At 45.9% G+C, this 20,912-nt stretch overlaps 1 protein-coding gene across 2 annotated transcripts in view; it reads right to left on the bottom strand.

Annotated features, from left to right (window-relative positions):
* Positions 1–20,912, bottom strand: part of NEURL1 (neuralized E3 ubiquitin protein ligase 1) — a 256,305-nt gene that overhangs the window by 77,629 nt on the left and 157,764 nt on the right. For both annotated transcript variants that reach the window (XM_034777499.1, XM_034777500.1), the window contains exons 2-3: positions 11,237–11,478; positions 6,753–7,074 (exon numbers count right to left, since the gene is read on the bottom strand). In XM_034777499.1, coding sequence (XP_034633390.1) covers positions 6,753–7,074; positions 11,237–11,478 — 564 coding nt within the window. The remainder of the gene's footprint in view (positions 1–6,752; positions 7,075–11,236; positions 11,479–20,912) is intronic.

A 20,912-nucleotide genomic window follows, 5' to 3' on the forward strand; every position in this document is an offset into this window, starting at 1 on the left:
ATAGCCACAAAGATGGTCCTCAATAAAAATGGCTGCATTCAAAACTAATGGAAACTGAAACCCCAGGCATTCACAGAGCCAGTAAAGAGCAGCACAACCGGGCTCTGGCCTGTTAGAAGCAACAGCCTCCAGGGGTCATATCTCATACGCACACAGAGAGAGATAGAGAGCAGATAAGTTTTAGGATACTGAAGGCACTGGCCCTCAGGTGAAACTCTGGACCCCTATCACAGAAAAATGAATGTCCCTCCAGAGGCCTTCATGCAAAGTGGGTTTGATTAAAACAGGAACAGATGAGTTATTTATTAAACTGGGGTCACATTTTAAACCATGTTAGAGAACTTCCTGGAGCTGTCAGAGACAACCACATACAGACAATAAAACTTTATGAGCAATTTAAATTCTCTATCTCCTTAGCAGATGCAGAACAATAGAGACAATTGACTGTTTGCAGGTGGTGTATATTTTCCTTTCATTAGCTAGGACTCCGGTTAAACACATATTATTCTTTTATATGAGATTGCCCCAATCTTCAGGGAAGTTAAATTATTCATGGCTCCTTTTTTCACATAATACACTATAAAAATATACTGCATTTATGTTCAATTAGGCAAATACCTCGTTTATTGTGAGCCAACATAAGAAGAGCAATGATTTGTCTAGGTTAGGATATTAACAGAAACGGATTCCTGGGGGTGCTGAAGAAAGAAAATGTGTTTTACATACACTCACGCACACCGCATATACATGTTAGTAATACCCATGTGATAAAATTGCAGACCCATGTAATAAATTACATTTATCACACAACTTTAACCATGTCACCTGCATTCCACCCATTAACCCATCTCACTCAGGATTTATTCTAACATCCCAAATCCTGGAGCAATTTGCTACAACTGGAAATAATTTGTTTAAAAGTTAGCCTGTGATTAAAAAAAAGAAGACATTTTCCTTCCTCTCTTACAAAATGACTAATTCCCCTCCATAAATTTACACTGGCCTGAGGCCCACAATGGGCAACTTTCCATCACAGACCAGTTCAAATGTTAAGGTTTTATACCTTGTGGACATACATAGGTAGAAAGCTCAAAATAGGATTGTAAGCAGGTTCCTCCTTCAGCCCCAGGCATCTTGGCTGGTAAGTCCTCCTGGTAATTAAACAACACACATGCACTACCAGCTACCTTCACTACGCCTCTTCATTAATTATTATTATTTCTTGCTTCCACTCACACAATGTAGCAACAGACAGGGCCTTCTTCCTGCTCAGCCTTTTATACTACTTGCATTCTTCTCCTAGCTAGCCAGCTGGTGAGCTAATTACCTCATTAACTCATCAAATTCCCTACAGGTGCAGCTGATCCTTACTAACCCTTCAGATCCAATCAGACTGCCTCGCTCCTGCCTACGCTAACTATACACAGTGCCCTGTGTTATTGAAGTGACCAGGGTGCTAACGCCCCTCTGTTTATAGCTGCTAACAGAACCTTGTAACAAGGATCTTTTCTCCTTTCCAGTGCTGATTCCCAAATAATGTGATACACAGCACTTGCTTCTAGCTATATATAATGCTAGAAGAACACATATACAATCACACTTTTATGTAAGGCATATACCAGTACACGTACCTAATATAGTAATATAAAGAAAATGGGTTTGAAGCAGTTAGGATTGCTACAGATATAACATACCTGACTCAAAGGCACAAGAGCAAGGAAACGAAAAGTTAAGTGACCTAACGTACCCTCTTCTCTTTCATCCACAGACACAGACTTTACCATGACCATAACTACCTTATACTGCAGCCTTAACGCTGTCTCCCTCAATACTCCCTGTACCTCACACCTTTACCAAACTGCCATCTCCTAGCAGGGTTAGTTGTGGATGTTTGTCATGGTGTGATGTGCTTGGAGAGGACATTCTGGTAGAGGGAGTGATGGAAGGCTGGCAGCCCTAGAGGGACACAGTCGGTTGTAATGCCTGCTCGACAAACCTGTTGTGGGAGCTCCAGCAAGTCATTTCACCTCTCTGTGCTTCCGTTCCCCTGCCACCTCTTGGCTCTCTTGTCTATTTAGATGTGTGACCCTTTCGAGCAGGGACTGTCTCATGGCGTGTGTGTACAGTGCCTAACATGCTGGGGACCCAATTTTGGTTGGGCCATAAATAACAACAACATTACATTGTAACTCTCTGGGGGTGGAAGCAAATGTTGTGTGTTCCATTGCAAAGCTGGGACCTCGCACTGATGCAGGACTGATTTGTTCCTAACCTGAGCCTTGGGCAAGTGCAATTTTGCAGGTTAAATTCCATCCTGGGGGGAAAAACAACAACATTTATCTGGGCAAATGGATGATAAATAAGAAGGCATCTGACTGAAAATGAAAAACAGTCATTCAGCTACGTGGTGGCACGTTGTGAAAACAGACCAGTGCTGTTCAGATGTTAAAAGCTAGTCTTGGCAAAGTTAGATTATCCCTGGGAAAGGTGCTCTCATGAGACTTCAAGTATATCCTGGTTTTGGCTGGGCTGGAAACACTGTTGACCAGGGCCGGCTCCAGGCACCAGACAAGAAAGCACGTGCCTGGAGCGGCACATTCTAAGGGGCGGCATTCCGGCCAATCTTGGGGCTGCCAGCCCAGCCCTGAAGGGGCACGGACCCTGGCCCAGGGGGGCAGGAACTAGTGATCCCTGCTGCTCATCGTGCCGCTGGGCTCCCCGGGATGCACCACTCCCCGCCGCCTGCACCGGCCTCCGCCTCCCGCGCTGCTCTGAGCCCGGCCCGGCCGAGCCGCCTTTAAAGGAGTGGCTGAGCCAGCACCTCCTGCAGCCCCCGGGCACTGGAAGGAGGGAGAGTTCTGCGGCGGCCCGGCGGGCAGCGGAAGGAGGGAGGGTTCTGCGGCGGCCCGGTGGGCAGCGGTGGCAGGGACAGTTCTGCGGTGGCCCGGCGGGCACCGGAGGGGCGGGCCCCACTGATCCTGGCGCTGTTTGCACTGTGCCGAGCCACACTGCAATGCCAGCCCCACACGGAGGTCGCAGACCCCAGCCAGTGCTGCCTGTGTCAGCCCCCTTGGAGCCTGCCCGGCCGGGAGAGGCACCCCAAGGCCAGAGTGGGGAGCCCCTCTCGCCCGGCTGCAAGCGGACTGCAGCGCCTGGCTGCCCACGGGCAGAGGGAGTAGGCGGGTGCCGCCCTTCACCCTCCTGCAAGCCGCCTTGACTGCCCTCCACGCGTTCCCTGTGGCTGCCGTTTGTTTTTGTTTTTTTTTTGCTTTGGCAGTCCGGCCACCTTTTTTTTTTTTTCTTTTGCCTGGGGCGGCAAAAAAGCTACAGCCGGCCCTGCTGTTGGCCAAATCCTCTCCCCTGTACAGGGAATTCTGCCATACTTGGGGTGGAATGGATTCCTCTTTCTCAGGCCACATAGCAACAGAACAGCGGTTATTGCATTCCGAGAGCTATGCTCCTGGTCGTTTACCTGCATCATCTGTAATTCTACTGCAGTTCTAGATCAGTCAGCTGAGTCAAGTTATTTAGTAGCGACTTAGCTTTACACCCATGTGCAAAACCAAAATGTATTACAGTAAAACAGAAAACGAAATCCAAAATTATAAAATGTTAAAATATAGATAAAGAAGGATTAAAAAGAATATAAAGTATTAATCATATATAACCACTGCACCACTGGCTTTTCCTTATATTATTGGCTGGCCACGCAAATAGGGCAACTGCTCAGCTCACAGACACATTATCAGTTCCTAACAAATATTCTGTTTTTTGAGAGGTCGTAGAAAAAGGCATCTGGGACGAAAATATGCAGAGCAATATTGACCTTAACTGGAAATATAAATTCCAACATAAATAATGGGGTAGGTCTTCTACCTGCCCTGAGGCACACCGACAAAGGCATTCTACAGCAAATATTCTTTTTGGAAAAAAGATTTGGGATCAAGAAGGAATTTCCCCCGGGTCAGATTGGCAGATACCCTGTGGGGGGTTCACCTTCCTCTGCAGCATGAGGCATGGGTCACTTGCAGGTTTAAACTACTGTAAATGGTGAACTCTCTGTAACCTGAAGTCTTTAAACCATGGTTTGAGGACTTGAGTAATTCAGCCAGAGGTTAGGGGTCTATGACAGGAGTGGGTGGGTGAGATGCTGTTGCCTGCAATGTGCAGGTCAGACTAGATGATCATGATGGTCCCTTCTGACCTTAAAGTCTACAAGTATCTTACAGGCCAATTTCTTCCCTTCAGTGTACACACCTGGCTTCCACTAACTCCAGTGGGACCTCTGTGAGACACAGAAGGGCAAATCCTGCCCCCAATTTGTGGCTAGGTCATATTAAAGATAGAACTGAGTCTCCAAATCAAAAGCTCCATATCTCAGCTCCCTTGAACTTTGGAGAAGTTTGGCCTGTAGTATGTGTTTAGATGCCTGTATTAAAATAAGCATGTAAGATCTGCAGTGGGTATACAGAGATGGTAGGTTGCAAGACTTTAGGTGCTGCATGCGTTCTAGTGTTGCACAGTGGGGAATCAAGACTCAGACGCGTCAGCACAGTTGTTGGGATTAAAGCCCGCTGAAGTCTGCTGCAACGTGCTATAAATATATTTCTGAGCACTGAGCCAACTGCATAAACTCGGAAGCAGCCTATTTCATTCGAAAGGTTTGTGTCAGCAAAAGCCTGAATTAGAATCTTGGAGGCACGTGCACAGCAGAGCTGGCCCCACCAGGGATGGATCACTGGTTGGCAAAGGCAAGGGCTCTCAGTACTGAGGGCATTCAAAGGCAAAAAGAGATGGTGAAAAGGGTAAGGCAGAATACAGGGGAAACACCGAATGTGAGATCATCACTCTGGGTATTTTGAAAACAAATGTCCAGCTTGGAGTGAGGGATGTGGCTGACCTTAGCAAGCATCCACTCCGGGATGGCCTCTGGGGGACAAAATCTCAAGTGAACAGCTTGTGAGATTTTGGTGCTACTTCTAAACTACCTCGTATCTGAACCCTCAGCTCCAGATCCAATCACCGCTTTCTTGGCCCAACTTCAGTTCACGTGACACGGGTGCACAAGCAGATTCACAACGAACGATAAATCCTTCCACTCTTGAGGCAAAGCGAAGTGCTGCCTAGAGATGCCTTAATGCATCCTGCTTGTGCAGTCTGAGGGTTTGGGTTTTTTTTATTTTTAAGGAGATGGTGCGCATAGTTTGATCCTAGAGCTATGAGTTTCTTTAGGTTTGTCTACATGGTGGGATAATGTGGTGTAGACACTGTTGGTGCTGTTTGAAACAGAACTACATTCAAGTGCGCTAGGGAACATTTAGTGCACACCAACAGGGTCTATTACACAGACCAATCAACGTGGAACACATTAGTGCACTTTAGCAATCCCCTGTAAAGCACATTACCCCACTGTGTAAACAAGCCCTTTGCATCTTGAATTCAGTGTTAGCTTCCATACAGCGGTACATCACTACAGCCAGTATTGCCACCCTGATTTAGTAGCAACAAGTGATGCAGGAAGCAGGCTGAGCTGTCAGAAACAGGGTTGACTAAACACCGAGGGTGTCTCTTCACTAGCATCAAGGGCATGTTCTTACCACATATTAGCTAACACAAGGTAACTAACGCAAGGTAAAATCCCAGTGGAGGCAGTTTGTAGTTTTCCACAAGTTAGCAGGGCAAACCCTAGGCTTCTCCATAGGCTTCTCAACCTGCTAACTTGTGTTAAAACTACAAACGCTCTGTCTTCGTTTGAATGTTACCTCATGTTAGTTACCACAGGTTAGTTAACACAGATAAAAAACATAACGCTTTTCCTAATGAAAACAAAGCGGCCAGCATTATATGCTGAGGAGCTAGTGTCTGTTTCTCTGCTATGCCCTTTGGCCTTCATTGCTGAGTCTTTGGTTCCTCACTAATCTAGCTCCTTCTTGAAACAAGACCCTTGGAGGTACTTCCATTCTGTTCAGAAAAGACCCTCAAAGCTGGGATGTCCAGAGCTCTTGGGTCTGCAGACTCGGAGCCTGATCACCTCCTGTGAGGGGGCCAAACTTCCACAATTCCCACTGGATTCATTCAGAGATGAGGTTGCTCGGCACCTCTCATACCACACCCCCAACCATGTTTCCAATCTTTTGGGTCCAGAGAATGGATCCAGTTCCTCTGAGCTATTTTGAAAACGATGTTTTCCACTACATAACAACTGCTTATCCCAGAATATGTGGCTGGAGCATAAGCTCTAAGTCTCCCACTTACCCACCCAGAGAATCATGGTATTGCCATCAGAGAAGGAATTACACATTAGCAATAAAATGCATTTCCCCACCCCATAACTGGGAAAGCAAATACGACAGAGGACGTTTTATAAAGTACATTCCACACTGCAGCACGTGCAGCGATGTAGTTTCATTGGTGCAAGTTCTCTTGGCAGAAATTCCTTTATTTACTGACAGTTGCTAGTGATTTATTGTTTCCCACCCTCCCACTCCTATAATAAATGTTTGCTTAGCTTTAAACACACTAATTATTATGGGTTCAGATTGTAAGATTTACCCTGATGGAATTTAACCTTTTCCTTTCTCAGCAGCAGGTTTGTCACAGTGAGTAGGATTTTTTTTTAAATCTCCTGGATAGACAGTACCTGGCTAATTTATCATTGGGATTTGTCCAGCCTCATTTCTTAGCTGTAGAACATAGGTACATAGACTCGAAGCACTCAGGTCAAGAAATAGCACTTTCAGAAAGGCACCTACCTAATAGCTGCACCCCACGGGTGAGTCCGTACACGTCAATCAAAGCCCACAGGGGTTCCGTGATCCTCACCCCACTGAAGAACAACATCGCAGCAGAGTCATTGACCCGATAAAACACCCGGCCCTTTTTGTCCACCCAGAATGCTATGATGTTTCCTTCATTTGCAAACTCTTCTGGCAGGGCCTTGGCCCAGAATCCACTCTGGGAAACCAAGTCCGGGCAAGCGTACTTTGGCAATGTGTCAGGATTAATCCGGGAGGGATCCTTGGAAGTAAATCCGAGTCGGAGAGCCCCACTCCAGCAACACTGCTTCTTTGTTATCTGCAAAGATAACAGCAATAAGAACATCTTGCATTCCAATAGTACTTTACAGGCTACGAGCTCCATGCCGTGCCATGCTGAAGCCCTCCTGCATGGTTCTGAGCGCTCTCAGCTCCCACTGGATTGGGTCCTGTATGTTCTAGAATAATTTAATCCACCACTAAAAATGTGGCCACCTCTGGGGTAGGACATGGCATCTGCGTAACGGCACACAGCAAGACTGCAGAAAAGGTTAAGACATAACGTCAAAGAGACTGTATCAAGTTAAAACTACAGGGGGGATATAATTAGCCCTGGCGCGCGAACTAAATTCCATTTCTGGGGTAATTACATTCTGCCTTGCAAACCTACTCTTGGCAGAAGCACCAACAAACTTTTCTGGTCAGAGGATTTTACATCTCATATGAAAGATGGCGCCTCCAGCAGCCCGTAGCACTGGGCTAGGGCATTGGTTCTTTCTTGACTCAGGGTGCCGAGTGCTGCCTACTGAAAAACCATCACTACTTCCCACAGCACCTTAAGGCTCTCCTAAGAGGTCCCCCAGCTACGTAAAAAACAATCTGCCGCCTGCTTAGCTTGTCAGATGGGATGACATCACAGCCCTACGGTAGCTGATTTGGATGCAGCAAAATGCAATAAGGCATATTTAATGACATTAAATATATCAAATGGAAATGACAGAAGTCCATTCGTCGCTGAAAAACTGGGATTATTTATTGTAGCAATTTCACTGCAAATCCTAACTCCTCCTGGGACCTAGATAAATATGGCCTCGTTGTACAACTTGCTCTGCAGTGTCTTGCCAATATTTTATACTAATCACATGCCACACAAGTAAATATTCATATGGCGATATGGGGAGTATATCCCCTTGTAGTCATCAGCCCCTACAAATAATCAGTTGCCAACACAGGCTGACTATAGGTAGTATCTGGGTTGAAATCTAGTGTAAACCCTGCCAAGCATTTGCATAGCTGGACACCCAAACACACTAATTTTTGCTTAAAAAAAAAAAAGGCAATGATTAATGATGGGCCAAATCCTCTGCTCAGCAAACACCCCTATTTGACAGGCTGGGGAGGGCCACGGGGCGTGGGCTGGGGAGGGAACAGGCATCTGCCATGCCTGTAAAGGAGTAGCTAAGTTGTTCCATGACTGCTACCGCAGTCTGGGGCTGCTGCTTCCTACATCCCACCTCCACAGTTCCACTAACTCTGGCCCCAGCCACACCCACTGCCTGGGATTCCACCTCCAAGAAGCTCCATCAGAACACAGACCCACATCACACTGGACATCTCCACTTGCTGGCAGTCTGGCCTGCTGAACAACTCTGGATTCATTGCCTAGTGGGCTTCTTAGAAGACTTAGAGGAGCAGAGAAGGGTGTAGGATTAATTCTGAAATGACATCTGGCAAACAGGGTCAAATCCCACAGTCCCTCACTCAGTCCTGTAGTGGGAGTTTTGCCTGAACATGAGCTGTGGGATTGGATGCATAGAAAAGAAGTTGGTGAGAATCTGACATAGAAAACACAAAAGCTTAGAGATGACAGTTTGGGGAAAGAAAGAAAAAAAAAAGACTGCTGGAAATGGACTCAGCAGAAAATAGACACAGAAAGGCAAAGGCATTCTTCACATTTATGTCAATCCCCAAGGCACTTTTTCTGCTTATGCTTGTTGATTATTCATGTGCAAAATTCCCATTAGTTTCAGTGGGAGCTCTGTTCGTAAAGCCCTAGTGCACAGATGAAAGTCCTGCCCGCTAATGCTTCATGTGTGTTATGGAAGATAAAATCCTAATATACATTGTCAAATACAAACATCGAGCTTCCTGACTAGGGACAGGAGAACTGGTTCAGAACATAGAAATGACCCATAATCTTTGCCTAAAATGCAAACTTTTGGTGAGGTTTTTCAAAAACAAAATAATTAGTTAACTCTCATCTCCCATCCCAACCATCTCAGAATTTGTCAGGGTCGTTTGTCTCTGCATTTCCCAGCTTCCAGCCAAAAATGCAACGTAACTAGATCAGTGCTGCTGCATTTCCAGCCTGCATGGAAGCAGGAAATGAATAGAAGCCTGTGTGAGGGATTTGTCCACCCAAGGGCCAGAACCAGAGAGGTGTTGAGTGCTCTCATTTCCTACTGACTTCAATTGGAATGAGGAAGCTTGGCACCTCTCAGGAAGCACTCAGCTCCAAGTTCAGGCTCCACATTTGCAGACCCAAAAGCTTTGGATATTTCAGAGACAGACTCAGACTTTTAAGGTCTTATCTGAATTGAAAGGAAGAACCTCTGAGCCTTTGGATATGCCCTAAAGGTGGTTCAGCCGCTAAAGAGCCATAGCTAAACCCCTTCAGCTCTCAATGCAAGGAACAGCATGTGAACTACAAGTCAGGCTACATGTGGCTTGTCTGAAGGCTTTGATGCAAAGGGATATCTGGCCAGGAGAAGTGGTGCCCTCCAGGCAGGGCTGGCACTTCCACTAGGTGACCCTAGACGGTCACCTAGGGCAGCAGGATGTGGGTGTCGGCATTTCGCCACCCTCTGCAGAATTTTGGCGGCGAGGGGCTTCTTCCGCTCCAGGTCTTCAGTGGCGGGTCCTTCACTCGCTCCAGGACCCACCGCCAGAGTGCCCCGAAGACCCAGAGCAGAAGGACGCCCGCCGCCGAGAACGCAGCTTCAGAGGAGGAGCTGCCGCCGATTACTGTGGAGAAGCGCTGCCGCCTAGGGCGGCAAAACCCCTGGCGCCGCTCCTGCCTCCAGGAGAAGCCCTAAGCAGCAATCTATGTCGCCCTTCAGTGCACATGCCACAAAGGAGGTGAATCAGTCTGATCCCAGTGAGGAAGTGGGATTTCTGCAACCTCGTCTTATCTGATCTTGACAGATGCAATCTTGGCCTGCTCATATCCCCTGCTGCAAAGATCATTCTCCTGGCCCATCACTCTGACCATGTGACCCTTCTCTTTGCTTCCCTGTAGTGGCTCCCCTTTCTGTATCACATCAAACACCAAGCTGCTTGTCTTCACTTTCCAGGCCCTTCATGACCTATCCCCATCCTACTTATCTCTCATGAGCCATCAAGATGTCCACTCCTGCCTCTGACCAGCCCATGGTGCCAGTCTCCGTTGCCCACTAGTTACATTTTCAAGCAAGCATCTTTGTGCTTTCTCACATGCTGCCCCTCATGCTTGGGAGGAGCTCCCTGAAAACATCGGCAAAGTGACCATATTCCCCTCTGTGAAATCTCTCCTTAAAACTCTCCTTTGCTGCGATGCCTACAAAAAAAATAAACCTAGACTAGGGTTAGGCTGCTGGTGCGCTGACAGCACTGCCTGTCATGCTGAGCGGTATTATCTCATTATTTCCTTGTATTGCCCCGTCTAGCTACACCTTTCTCTGGTCATATTGTACGTTCTTTGGGGCAGGGACTGTCTTTTTGTTCTGCATCTGTACAGCACCTAGCAAAGTAGAGTCCTGGTCTATGACTAGGGTTCCTAGACACAATGATAATACAAATAATTGATAATAATACGAATAAAGCAAGAGGATGGCATAGGCACAAGGTCGGTCAGACCAAGAGCCTAGGACTCTGTGTTCCAGGAAAGGGATGGAAAACATAGGAACATAAGAACGGTCATAGTGGGTCAAACCAAAGATCCATCTAGTCCAGTATCCTGTCTTCCGACAGGGACCAATGCCAGGTGCCCCAGAAGGAATGAACAAAACAGGGAATCATCGAGTGAACCATCCTCTGTCGTCCATTCCCAGCTTCTGGCAAACAGAGGCTAGGGACGCCATCCCTGCCCATCCTGGCTAATAACCATTGATGGGCCTACCCTCCATTAACTTATCTAGTTCTTTTTTGAACCCTGTTATAGTCTTCACAACATCCTGTGGCAAAGAGTTCCAAAGGTTGACTGTGCATTGTATGAAGAGGTCTGGTACTAAAACTAAGATGTCCCAATGGGCAAACTCTCTCAGTGTTGATATACACCCACTACCATGAGCCATACTTCCCTCACCCAAGACTCCCATCTATGCTTCTCTGGGAATTATGTTATATACAGGTTCTGCTACAACTCACTAATATTTTACACCTAGTCTTTCCTGCTAGCACTTGAGGCCGTTACAATGGCGATAAGGAAGGAGTCATTTACTCACCTTTAACCTGACCTGCTCGTAGATCACGATAGGCCTGTTGCTGAAGGTGATGGCGTTGCAGAAGCTGGCCTGCCGCTTCACTGCCTTCTGTGCCGTGTCCATGATGATCTGGGACCCCTTGGCGTGGGGATGGAAAAGCAGTGGGCTTATTGACAAAGCTCCGCACTGCGTGATGGGCAGACAATGCTTCTGCTTGTGGTGGCATCGGTGAGAGGAAGCCGGAAAGGGTCCACCTATAGAGTCTGAGACAGCATTTTAAAAAAGTGACATTTTAAATCTGATCTGAGTAATAATAGGAATCTCTCAGAGCCAAATCACAAGGCGACGTTAGAGGGAACTGCAGTGTGAGATAAGAGCTAGTCTAAATGCCTACACTGTAAATCACTAAAAAGTCTTTCTACAGTGTCTTGAACATAATAGAAGTCTATAACCATATAGATGGCTGCCCTCTAGAGAGTCTGATGATGCAGAGCATGACACGGGGAAGGCAGCTCAGCATCGGAGTGCATGGAAAGTTTCAGGGACACGTTTTCAGAAACAGAGGTCAAAACTCAGTTCCGAAAATTTACCTGCAAATGTGCACGTGCAACTGCAAGCCACTCAAGTGAATCCATGCACAGATGGCTGGCAGTCCCCACTTCCTGACTGCTTCCCTGCCCAGCCACCACCAAGATGCACCTACACCTGACCTGTCCCGCCACCCCGACCTTCCAACTGCAGCCCCACCAGTCCCTCCCCTCCGTTTGCTCCCAAGATGCTGTTGTATCCAGCCTCCTCCAGCACTTGCCCCCTGTTTCTCTCCCCACTCACACTCTGCAATGCCATGTTCCAGCAACCTCCTACTGCCAACCCAACTGGTCTCCTGCACCAACCAACATCCTTCCTCCCCAATGCTTCGCCAGCTGCAACCTTAGGTGAGATCCCATTTTTACACTGTCATTCAGGAATGAGAAGCTAATGGTTATGGTGGGAGCAGGGGAGCTAAGAGGTGCATGAAGCAGGACAGGGATTATGTGCATATCTAGCCAAGGATCCAAACAGACAGTTTATAAATTAATTGACCTGGTCACTGCAGTAGCTTTATTGGTTCATGAATGAATTGATTCATCTTTGTTTCTTCATAACATACAAAGCATGCAGCTGTTTGAACACAAAACAATCATTATATCAAGAACAAGTCATCGGCTTCCTTCTCCACATGCACAATAGTGTGTATATGTACACTGGTTGAAGGGTCCATAGAAGTAAGATACAGAAAGTCAATAGAAATAAATTGATTATTTGACGGTACACGAGAAACACAACCAAAGCAACGTTAACTCATGTGTTAACAATGCCATCCTGCTGTGTCAGTTTGTTTCATAAATTACACACAACTAAATACCAATAATAAATTCTGTAACCTTCAGACTGCATGGGCTACATGGAAGTAAGCATCAAATGATGAAATGAAAACTCCTTGGGTAGATTAATTGGCCACAATGGTGTCTTTTAGGAGTACATAAGAGTCATAAAAATTACTGTGGGCAAAACTATACTTCAGCATCATCTCTAATCTAGACAGTAACAGATCATCAGAACTGGACCCCGCTCTTTCCAGACATGGTGGTAGATCAAATCTGTATCCAGACTTGGTTTCTTACGTCTGTTATTGTACTGGGTCTGAACCAAATCCCCAAACTTTGGAAAAGTTTTGATTCTAATCAGAACTGTAACTCACCCCTTTGCTAGTCTAGATGCGGATCCAAATTTATCTTAATTCACCCTTTCATCATTTTCTCACTACTACCTATAGATGTAGCAGAAATGCCAACATCTAGGCAGGCCCTCTCAGAGTCCAGAGAGGCCCGGGCTACTTCCAGCCTTTGAGGCCCCTAGCCATAATAAAAAATAAAAAATGCCAACACATGGCTTAATCTTGTACCATCAGAACCGATAGATTTTTATTAATATATATGAACATTTTTAACTCTTGAATATGACAAAATCTATATCAGTTAACAAAAAAACTGTGTCTTTTACCAAATCACATCTCTTATTTGCTTAAATTTGCCGCTTTAAGCTGAGAGTGTGTGTCACATTTTGGCCTGATAGGGCTGCACATAAAAACAAGTTGCAAAACTTATCAAATGCCAAAAAATTAACAAGTGTCTAAATTTGAGGCCCCCTTTGAGCTTGAAGCCCAGGTGAAATGGCTCTCCTGCCCCCCCCCCCCCCCCCCGATTGGCCCTGCATCTAGGACTTATAAAACTAGACCAGACATATACAGGAGAAGAAAACAACTGTAGGTAATAATCCTGTTTTAGCAGGGAGAGGGACTGGGGGACGTACAACACACACAGCACTTTCAACACAAAACACTCATTATATTGAGAGTAAGTCATCCACCTCCTTTTTTCCTCATACACAGCCTGGCATGTGGGCATGGGGGTGGGGCAAGGCTGTTTCTAGAAATCAGATAAAGAATATCACTAGAAAATACTTGATTATTTGACCCAGTGGATTGGGAGCAGGTGGCTTTCAGAAGCAACAGCTTGCGTGTGGAGTGTGTGGGAAACGGCAGCTGGAAAAGTATGGGGAAAGCACAGGTGGAGCAGCTAACAAGAGAGAGACAGAGATTTGTATTTTCTAGAGGAATATTGGTCAGATATAATATGACTGATGGAGTGCATGTAGTCCAGTGCCAGGTGATTCAGAGGAAGGTGCAGAAAACCCTGCAGTAGGCAGATATGGAATAGGCTGTGGAGGTTTCTTCCTAAACCCATATGTAGTTAAAGGCCCTGAAGCATGAGGATTTACACCCCTTCCAAAACGCTTAGATTTTAAAAAAATAACAACAACTCTGGTTATGTTTATCCGTATAAATGTCCAATCCTTTTTTGAATTCTACTACATTCTTGGCCTCAAAGATATCTCGTGGCAATGAGTTCCCAAGGCTTAAATGTGTATTCTGTGAAAAAATATTTCCTTTTATCAGTTTTAAATCTGCTTTCTTTCAATCTCATTGAACTCCCCCTTCTTCTTGTATTATGTACTGTCATGCTGAAAGGGCATAATGAGCGGGGTCCCGCAGGGATCGGTTCTGGGTCCGGTTCTGTTCAATATCTTCATCAGTGATTTAGATAATGGCATAGAGAGTACACTTATAAAGTTTGCAGATGATACCAAGCTGGGAGGGTTGCAAGTGCTTTGGAGGATAGGATTAAAATTCAAAATGATGTGGACAAACTGGAGAAATGGTCTGAAGTAAATAGGATGAAATTCAATAAGGACAAATGCAAAGTACTCCACTTAGGAAGGAACAATCAGCTACACACATACAAAATGGGAAATGATTGCCTAGGAAAGAGTACTGCGGAAAGGGATCTGGGATCACAGTGGAACACAAGCTAAATATGAGTGAACAATGTAACACTGTTGCAAAAAAAGCACACATCATTCTGGGATGTATTAGCCAGAGTATTGTAAGCAAGACACGAGAAATAATTCTTCCGCTCTACTTTGCACTTATTAGGCCTCAACTGAAGTATTGTGTCCAGTTCTGGGTGCCACATTTCAGGAAAGATGTGGACAAATTGGAGAAAGTCCAGAGAAGAGCAACAAAAATGATTAAAGGTCTAGAAAACATGACCTATGAGGGAAGATTGAAAAAATTGGGTTGGTTTAGTCTGGAGAAGACTGAGAGGGGACATGAGAACAGTTTTCAAGTACATAAAAGGTTGTTACAAGGAGGAGGATGAGAAATTGTTCTCATTAACCTCTGAGGATAGGATAAGCAGCAATGGGCTTAAATGCAGCAAGGGAGGTTTAGGTTGGACATTAGGAAAAATTTCCTAACTGTCAGAGTGGTTAAGCACTGGAATAAATTGCCTAGGGAGGCTGTGGAATCTCCATCATTAGGGATTTTTAAGAGCAGGTTGGACAAACACCTGTCAGGGATGGTCTAGTGCAGGGAGCTGGAATAGATGACCTCTCAAGGTCCCTTCCAGTTCTATGATTCTAGGAGATAAGGTAAATCGGGTACATCAGTTCACCCTATCTATACTAGTCAGTATTTTAAATACCTTTATTGTGTCTGCTCATTGGCCTCCTTTCTAAAGTAAACAACCCCAGTCATTTCAATCTCCCTTCAGATGGAAGTTTTTCCAGGCCTTTATTTTTTCTCATTGTTCATCCCTTAGTTGTCTTTCTATTTCTGCTATATCCTCCTTAACAACAGAGGCCCAGATCCCATGGATGGGAGTTAGGTGCCTAAATATTTTTGAGGGTCTGGACCAGAGTGACTAGAACTGAACACAGTATTCCAGGTGAGGAATTCCATCTCTAACTTCTAGGACTCCTCTAGAATATATATAGTCTTTTTACCATTTGTGCAACGAGCCATGGGTTCCTCGGTCTTTTGAGCGAATATAGTAAATTACTTGGTTTCTGGCTAATTTAAAGTCAATTAAGTTAACTTTATTGGTAAAATGACAGATTCCTAAAAGCTAGACTCATCTTGGGGAAAGCTACATTGACAAAGCTGCATCAAAGTGAAATTTTTCCCCACAGAAGTTCACATGAACATTTTTGCTACTCCATTTTGAGACATATCAAATTTCTGTTTCATTTGCTGTAAAATTTCCAAATTAAAAACGGCAAATATCAGATGTGTTTACCAGGTGAACTGATGTTTGTCTTAAAGAAATACCGAATTGCGGTTTTTTGCTCAGGAGTGAGAATTTCCCCAGTTTTACACAAAGTTCCTGGTTTTGGTGGAAAACCCTACAAAATTTCAATCGCTTTTTTCCACAAAAATGGATCATTTTTGAAAATTTACAGCGAGATATGAAAACTTCTGGTTTTGACCATTTCTAGTTTTGTCTGGAATTTTCACACACCTCTGTGCGTTGGTTTCCAAAAGATACATGTGTGTGAAAGAGAAGAAAGTAACAGGAAATAAGGTGTTCAAATTCAAGCTGCCTTTTTCTGGCTGGCTGAAGTGATCCCACCTAACTTCACTATGTGACCCTGAAGAAAGTCATTAGTAGTTGATTACACTCATAGGTCTCATTGGCTTCAGACACCATGGTAAAAGGCAGAGTATAAGAACCTAAATAGAACATCAGGATCGGTCTCCTGAAAGTCAAGGACAAGACAAAGAAGGAGTGATAGGGAGAGCTGTGTGTTCCGTAGAAAAGAGCGAGGGCTGACATGATCATGGACTATAAATACCTTCCAGCGTAATATATAATGATGAAAGGGAATTATTCACCACCTTGGAAGATGGTAGGAAAGGAGCTGTGGCAGAAAGCTAAGGAAGGAAGTGTTTAGGTTAGCTGTTAAGAAATAATTCTAGACAGTGCGAGGAATTTAGCAGTGGAACAGATTTCCAGGAGTGAAGTCATTTTCACTGTGGTGATTCAAACAGAAGAGAGGATAAGATAGCGAGAACGAAGCAGTGTGTAATCCTGATAAATGAAAGGGGGTCAGGTTAGGTGAACCAAGTATTCTTTTCTGGCCCTACAGCCCAGCATGATTCGTTATGATCCAGCCATAACTGCCAACAAGTTTAACAGTCAAACACAAGGACATAAAAAGGATTTGGAAACATTTTACTAGGCTTGCATGGAGAAGCTGAAAGCTTTAATCTTATTGCCATGATTATAAGAACGGCTGTAGCTCTCTGCGGGACATCATGCCCTTTTAAAACATGGAAATGGAATGACCAAAACTGCTCACAGTTTTCTAAACAGGCTCCAGTAACAATGCTGCATATGTCCAATGCATCTGCTGTAGGAGCATTATGCAGTCCTAGGGAGCTGTGCGATTCTGCAGGAACAATATTAGAAGAACGTTTATTTACAGTGACAATTTGGCACTGCAGAGAGCAAACAGGAATGAAGCCATCTTAGAACAATGCCTGAAAGGCTCATAATGTGACCTTTGCATTTCAAACAGACACTCAGCGCAACCCAGAAGATCACAAACCTCAGGAATAGGGAAAATTGACTTGGTAGTAGAATCCATGTGCAACAGGTTATCAGTACAAATAGAGAAGGCGATTCCCTTCTCCCATACCTTATTTAAGGAGAAAATCTTTGGGTCCTTACTCAGGGAAGACTCCAATTGAATGGAAGTTTGCCTGAGTAAGGACCTCAGGAAATGGTCCTTAATAAAACAAAGCGTGCCCAGATATTAATATGGTTGGTGCCTTGCAGTAATAATGCTAGTGATGGGCCAGATACTAAGGTCTCTACTCAGTTCTTCCCAGGGCGAAACTTCCATTCCAAAAGTGAGCTAGTGTGACTGCCACCGTCTTGGCCAAGACCACAGACCTTCAGAGCTAAAACCAGGAGTGTCTACAGCTTGACCTAACAGAGGTGGCCTCTGTAGTTGGAGGCTTCAGCAGACACATCCCTCTATGGATCGGGCACAGAGGAGGACGCGTAGCACACACCATCAAGGGGGCTATACTAGCATGTCAGGATTTGGCCGGGTACGCTTCATAGAAACTCTTTGTTAAATGCCCTGACAACACTGAGGCCTGATCTACAGTCTGAACTTCTCCATAGTCCCAGATTAAAAATCACTATGATATTCTGCATGCTGATTGCAAATGCTACTGCTCACATGATGTAGAATACAGTAATTTTTAGATCCCCGCCCCCCCATGGTGTGTGATGTGGAGTTAAGTTAAATTTGTAAAGCCAGATTCTCAGCTGACCCAAACAGGCGTAGCTCTGTTGACATCGGTGGAGTCACAGACTCTGGCTCATCGAGCTCTGCTCCCACGAGTGATATGTTCTCTAAGGAAGACGGGAACAGTTGCTCAGAAACAAACTTTGCAAAGAAAGGTAGATTTGAGAGAAGGTGGAAATTTGAGAGCTTGCTCAAGGACAATGCAAGGTTCTTACTGCACAGTGTGACTTGTAAACCAGCAAGGTAGTAATACTCCCAAGTGACACGATGGTGTTATGATGACACGTTATAATTATAAAAACAGCCTGTATCCCCAGGGCCTCCACAAATGCCACAAGACAACAGGTCCTGTGAGTCACACAAGAACAAAATCACAACTGTACTAAGACACCACCCCAGGTATTTGTATCTGCCAAATTGCTACAAATACAGCAAAACGTCATTGACTTGAGCAGGTTTCCTCCAGGTTTACAACTAGGGTTACCATATTTTGAGTGTCCAAAAAGAGGACACTCCACGGGGCCCCGGCCCCGCCTCCCAGTCCCACCCATGCCCCGTCCCAACTCCACCCCTTCCCCAAAGTCCCCGCCCCAACTCCGCCCCCTCCCCTGCTTCCCGCGAACATTTGATTCGCGGGAAGCCTGAAGCAGGCAGCAGGTAAGCTGGGGCGGGGGGGGGGAGAAGGCGCGGCCCAGTCTGGCCCCCCCAACCGAGCGGCTCCCTCCGGCGGCCGGCCCCAGCGTCTCCAGCCTGGCTTGACTCCTGGGGTGCCGGCCCCGGGCCAGCCCCCGGCCGAGCACCCCCGGCCCCTGGCCCCGGCCCAGCACCCCTGGCCCGGCCCCGCACCCAGGAGCCGGCCCCTGGCCGAGCGCCCCCGGCTGAGCACCCCCAGCCCAGCACCCCCGGCCCCGGCCCGGCCCAGCACCCAGCGGCGCCGGCCCGGCCCTATTTTCCCAGACATGTTCGGCTTTTTGGGATTTCCCCCCGAACAGGGATTTGAGGCCCAAAAAGCCGGACATGTCCGGGAAAATCCAGACGTATGGTAACCCTATTTACAACAGGGTTGCTGAGAACAGCATCTGCCCCACAGTGATGGATAAAAAATTTTGCGTCACAGCTGACAGAGGCTGCTGAATGCAGTGTTGTTATAGCCATGTTGGTCCCAGGATATTAGAGAGACATGGTGAGTGAGGTCATATCTTTTATTGGACCAACTTGTGAGAGACACAAGCTTTCAAGCTACACAGAGTCATTTCAGAAGTTAACACAGAAACCGATTGCTTGGTTTTGTAGGAACATCCAAGGGAGGAGACTAAGTTGGAGGAAACCTTTGGGAGGTGGGCCTCTTGCAGATTTCTCCACACTCGTGTGTTGGAGGATGGAGTCACAGGCCACAAACCCACAGATTCCCTGGAACCTGCATTAATTCCAGGTGCAGACAAGGGAGTTTGGTCCAATTGTAGGCCCAGAACCTCTGTCTGCCCTTCCTCCCGCCCACTCTCTTTGGCAACATGTCTCCAGTGGATCCAGCGGCTCTCCCACTGTGAAAACACGCTAGCGCTGTACCACGTTTCTGCCATGACCTCTGCAACACCAGTAAGGAGACAGTGAGCTGACCGCCCCACCCCTACCCCCACGGATTCCCAGACCTGCAGAGGGGCCTTCATGGACTCCCGATGAACTGGCAGAGGGGGAAACTGCTGCAGAAGTGGTTGACTTCCCCTTCTACTTGTGACAGATGACCCTCCGATCATGGACTTCAGGAGCACAATCAGGCCTACCATGATTTATAATTCAGATACATCTGAGCTCTTGCTGTTCTCAGCTTAATAAAATGCTCTCACAAAGCCTGCTAGCATTCTTCTCCAGCAGCACCCGCGCTCTGTGAAAATTTGGCTACGAAAAAAAGAGGTTGTTTATCAAAAAGGTTGCTTAAGGGTTGGTTTGTTTTTTTAAGAACATTTTTCCTATTGAAATTGTTTTGACTGACATGGTTTGTGATGATACTGTGTAGAGACCAAAAAAAGGTTATTTCAGATAGCATCCCACCTACAAGGCGTTCAAGAAGAGCTTTGCAGAGAGCTAGAATCAAGAGACACTTATAGATAATGGTCCTGGGTGTAAAACCTGAAGAGAAGTGATTGCAAGACCATCACGACGACTATCATGCAAGCAGGAACTGGAGAAAACAATTCCGTGTCCAGCTGCAGAGGAAGAAAGCTGAGGAGTACCAGTAACAAAGGTGAAGGTATCAAGTGTCAGAGAGGCAGCCATGTTAGTCTGTATCCACAGAAACAATGAAGAGTCCGGTAGCACCTTAAAGACTAACAGATTTATTTGGGCATAAGGTGTAGGTAATTTTCCTTGCAGACTAGTTACAGTGTGAAGGAATAGACCCAGGCAGAAAGAGAGGTATGATTGTTATCTTCTCATCTGAAGAAGGCTAAAGTGTGATTTGTAATCTAGCAGGCTGCACCGGGACACATACAACAAAGACAGGAAGGGAAGAAAGAGAACACGTGTTAAAAAAACATGAGTATAGGGTTGCATGAGAGAATGTCTTGCCCTGGGAGTGTGTTTATGCTGCAGAAACAAGAGATCCCTGCTCTGGAAGAGCAAGCGTGCTGCAATCAGAAAGAAGTAGCCGACGGGTGGGAGAATAGGGAGACGTAATTTCAACTGTGGAGAATTAAGATTAGTGAGATGAAGCCTCAAAGGGATCAATGAACTGCATTTCTGCTCTTTGAGATGTTACCCATGTATGTACACCAAGGTACCAAAAGGATCAATAAAAAGCAACAGAGGGTCCTGTGGCACCTTTGAGACTAACAGAAGTACTGGGAGTATAAGCTTTCGTGGGTAAGAACCTCACTTCTTCAGATGCAAGAGGCGTTCAATAGGCATTACTTGTATCCTGTGTGGAGAGAACTGGGCCTCATGGTCTTGAGTTGAGATTACTCTTGAGCTAAAGATGGACCTCCTCCATCACAAGTCA

This window comes from Trachemys scripta, chromosome 7 (genome assembly GCF_013100865.1).
Source record: "Trachemys scripta elegans isolate TJP31775 chromosome 7, CAS_Tse_1.0, whole genome shotgun sequence".
NCBI classification, from domain to species: domain Eukaryota; kingdom Metazoa; phylum Chordata; order Testudines; family Emydidae; genus Trachemys; species Trachemys scripta.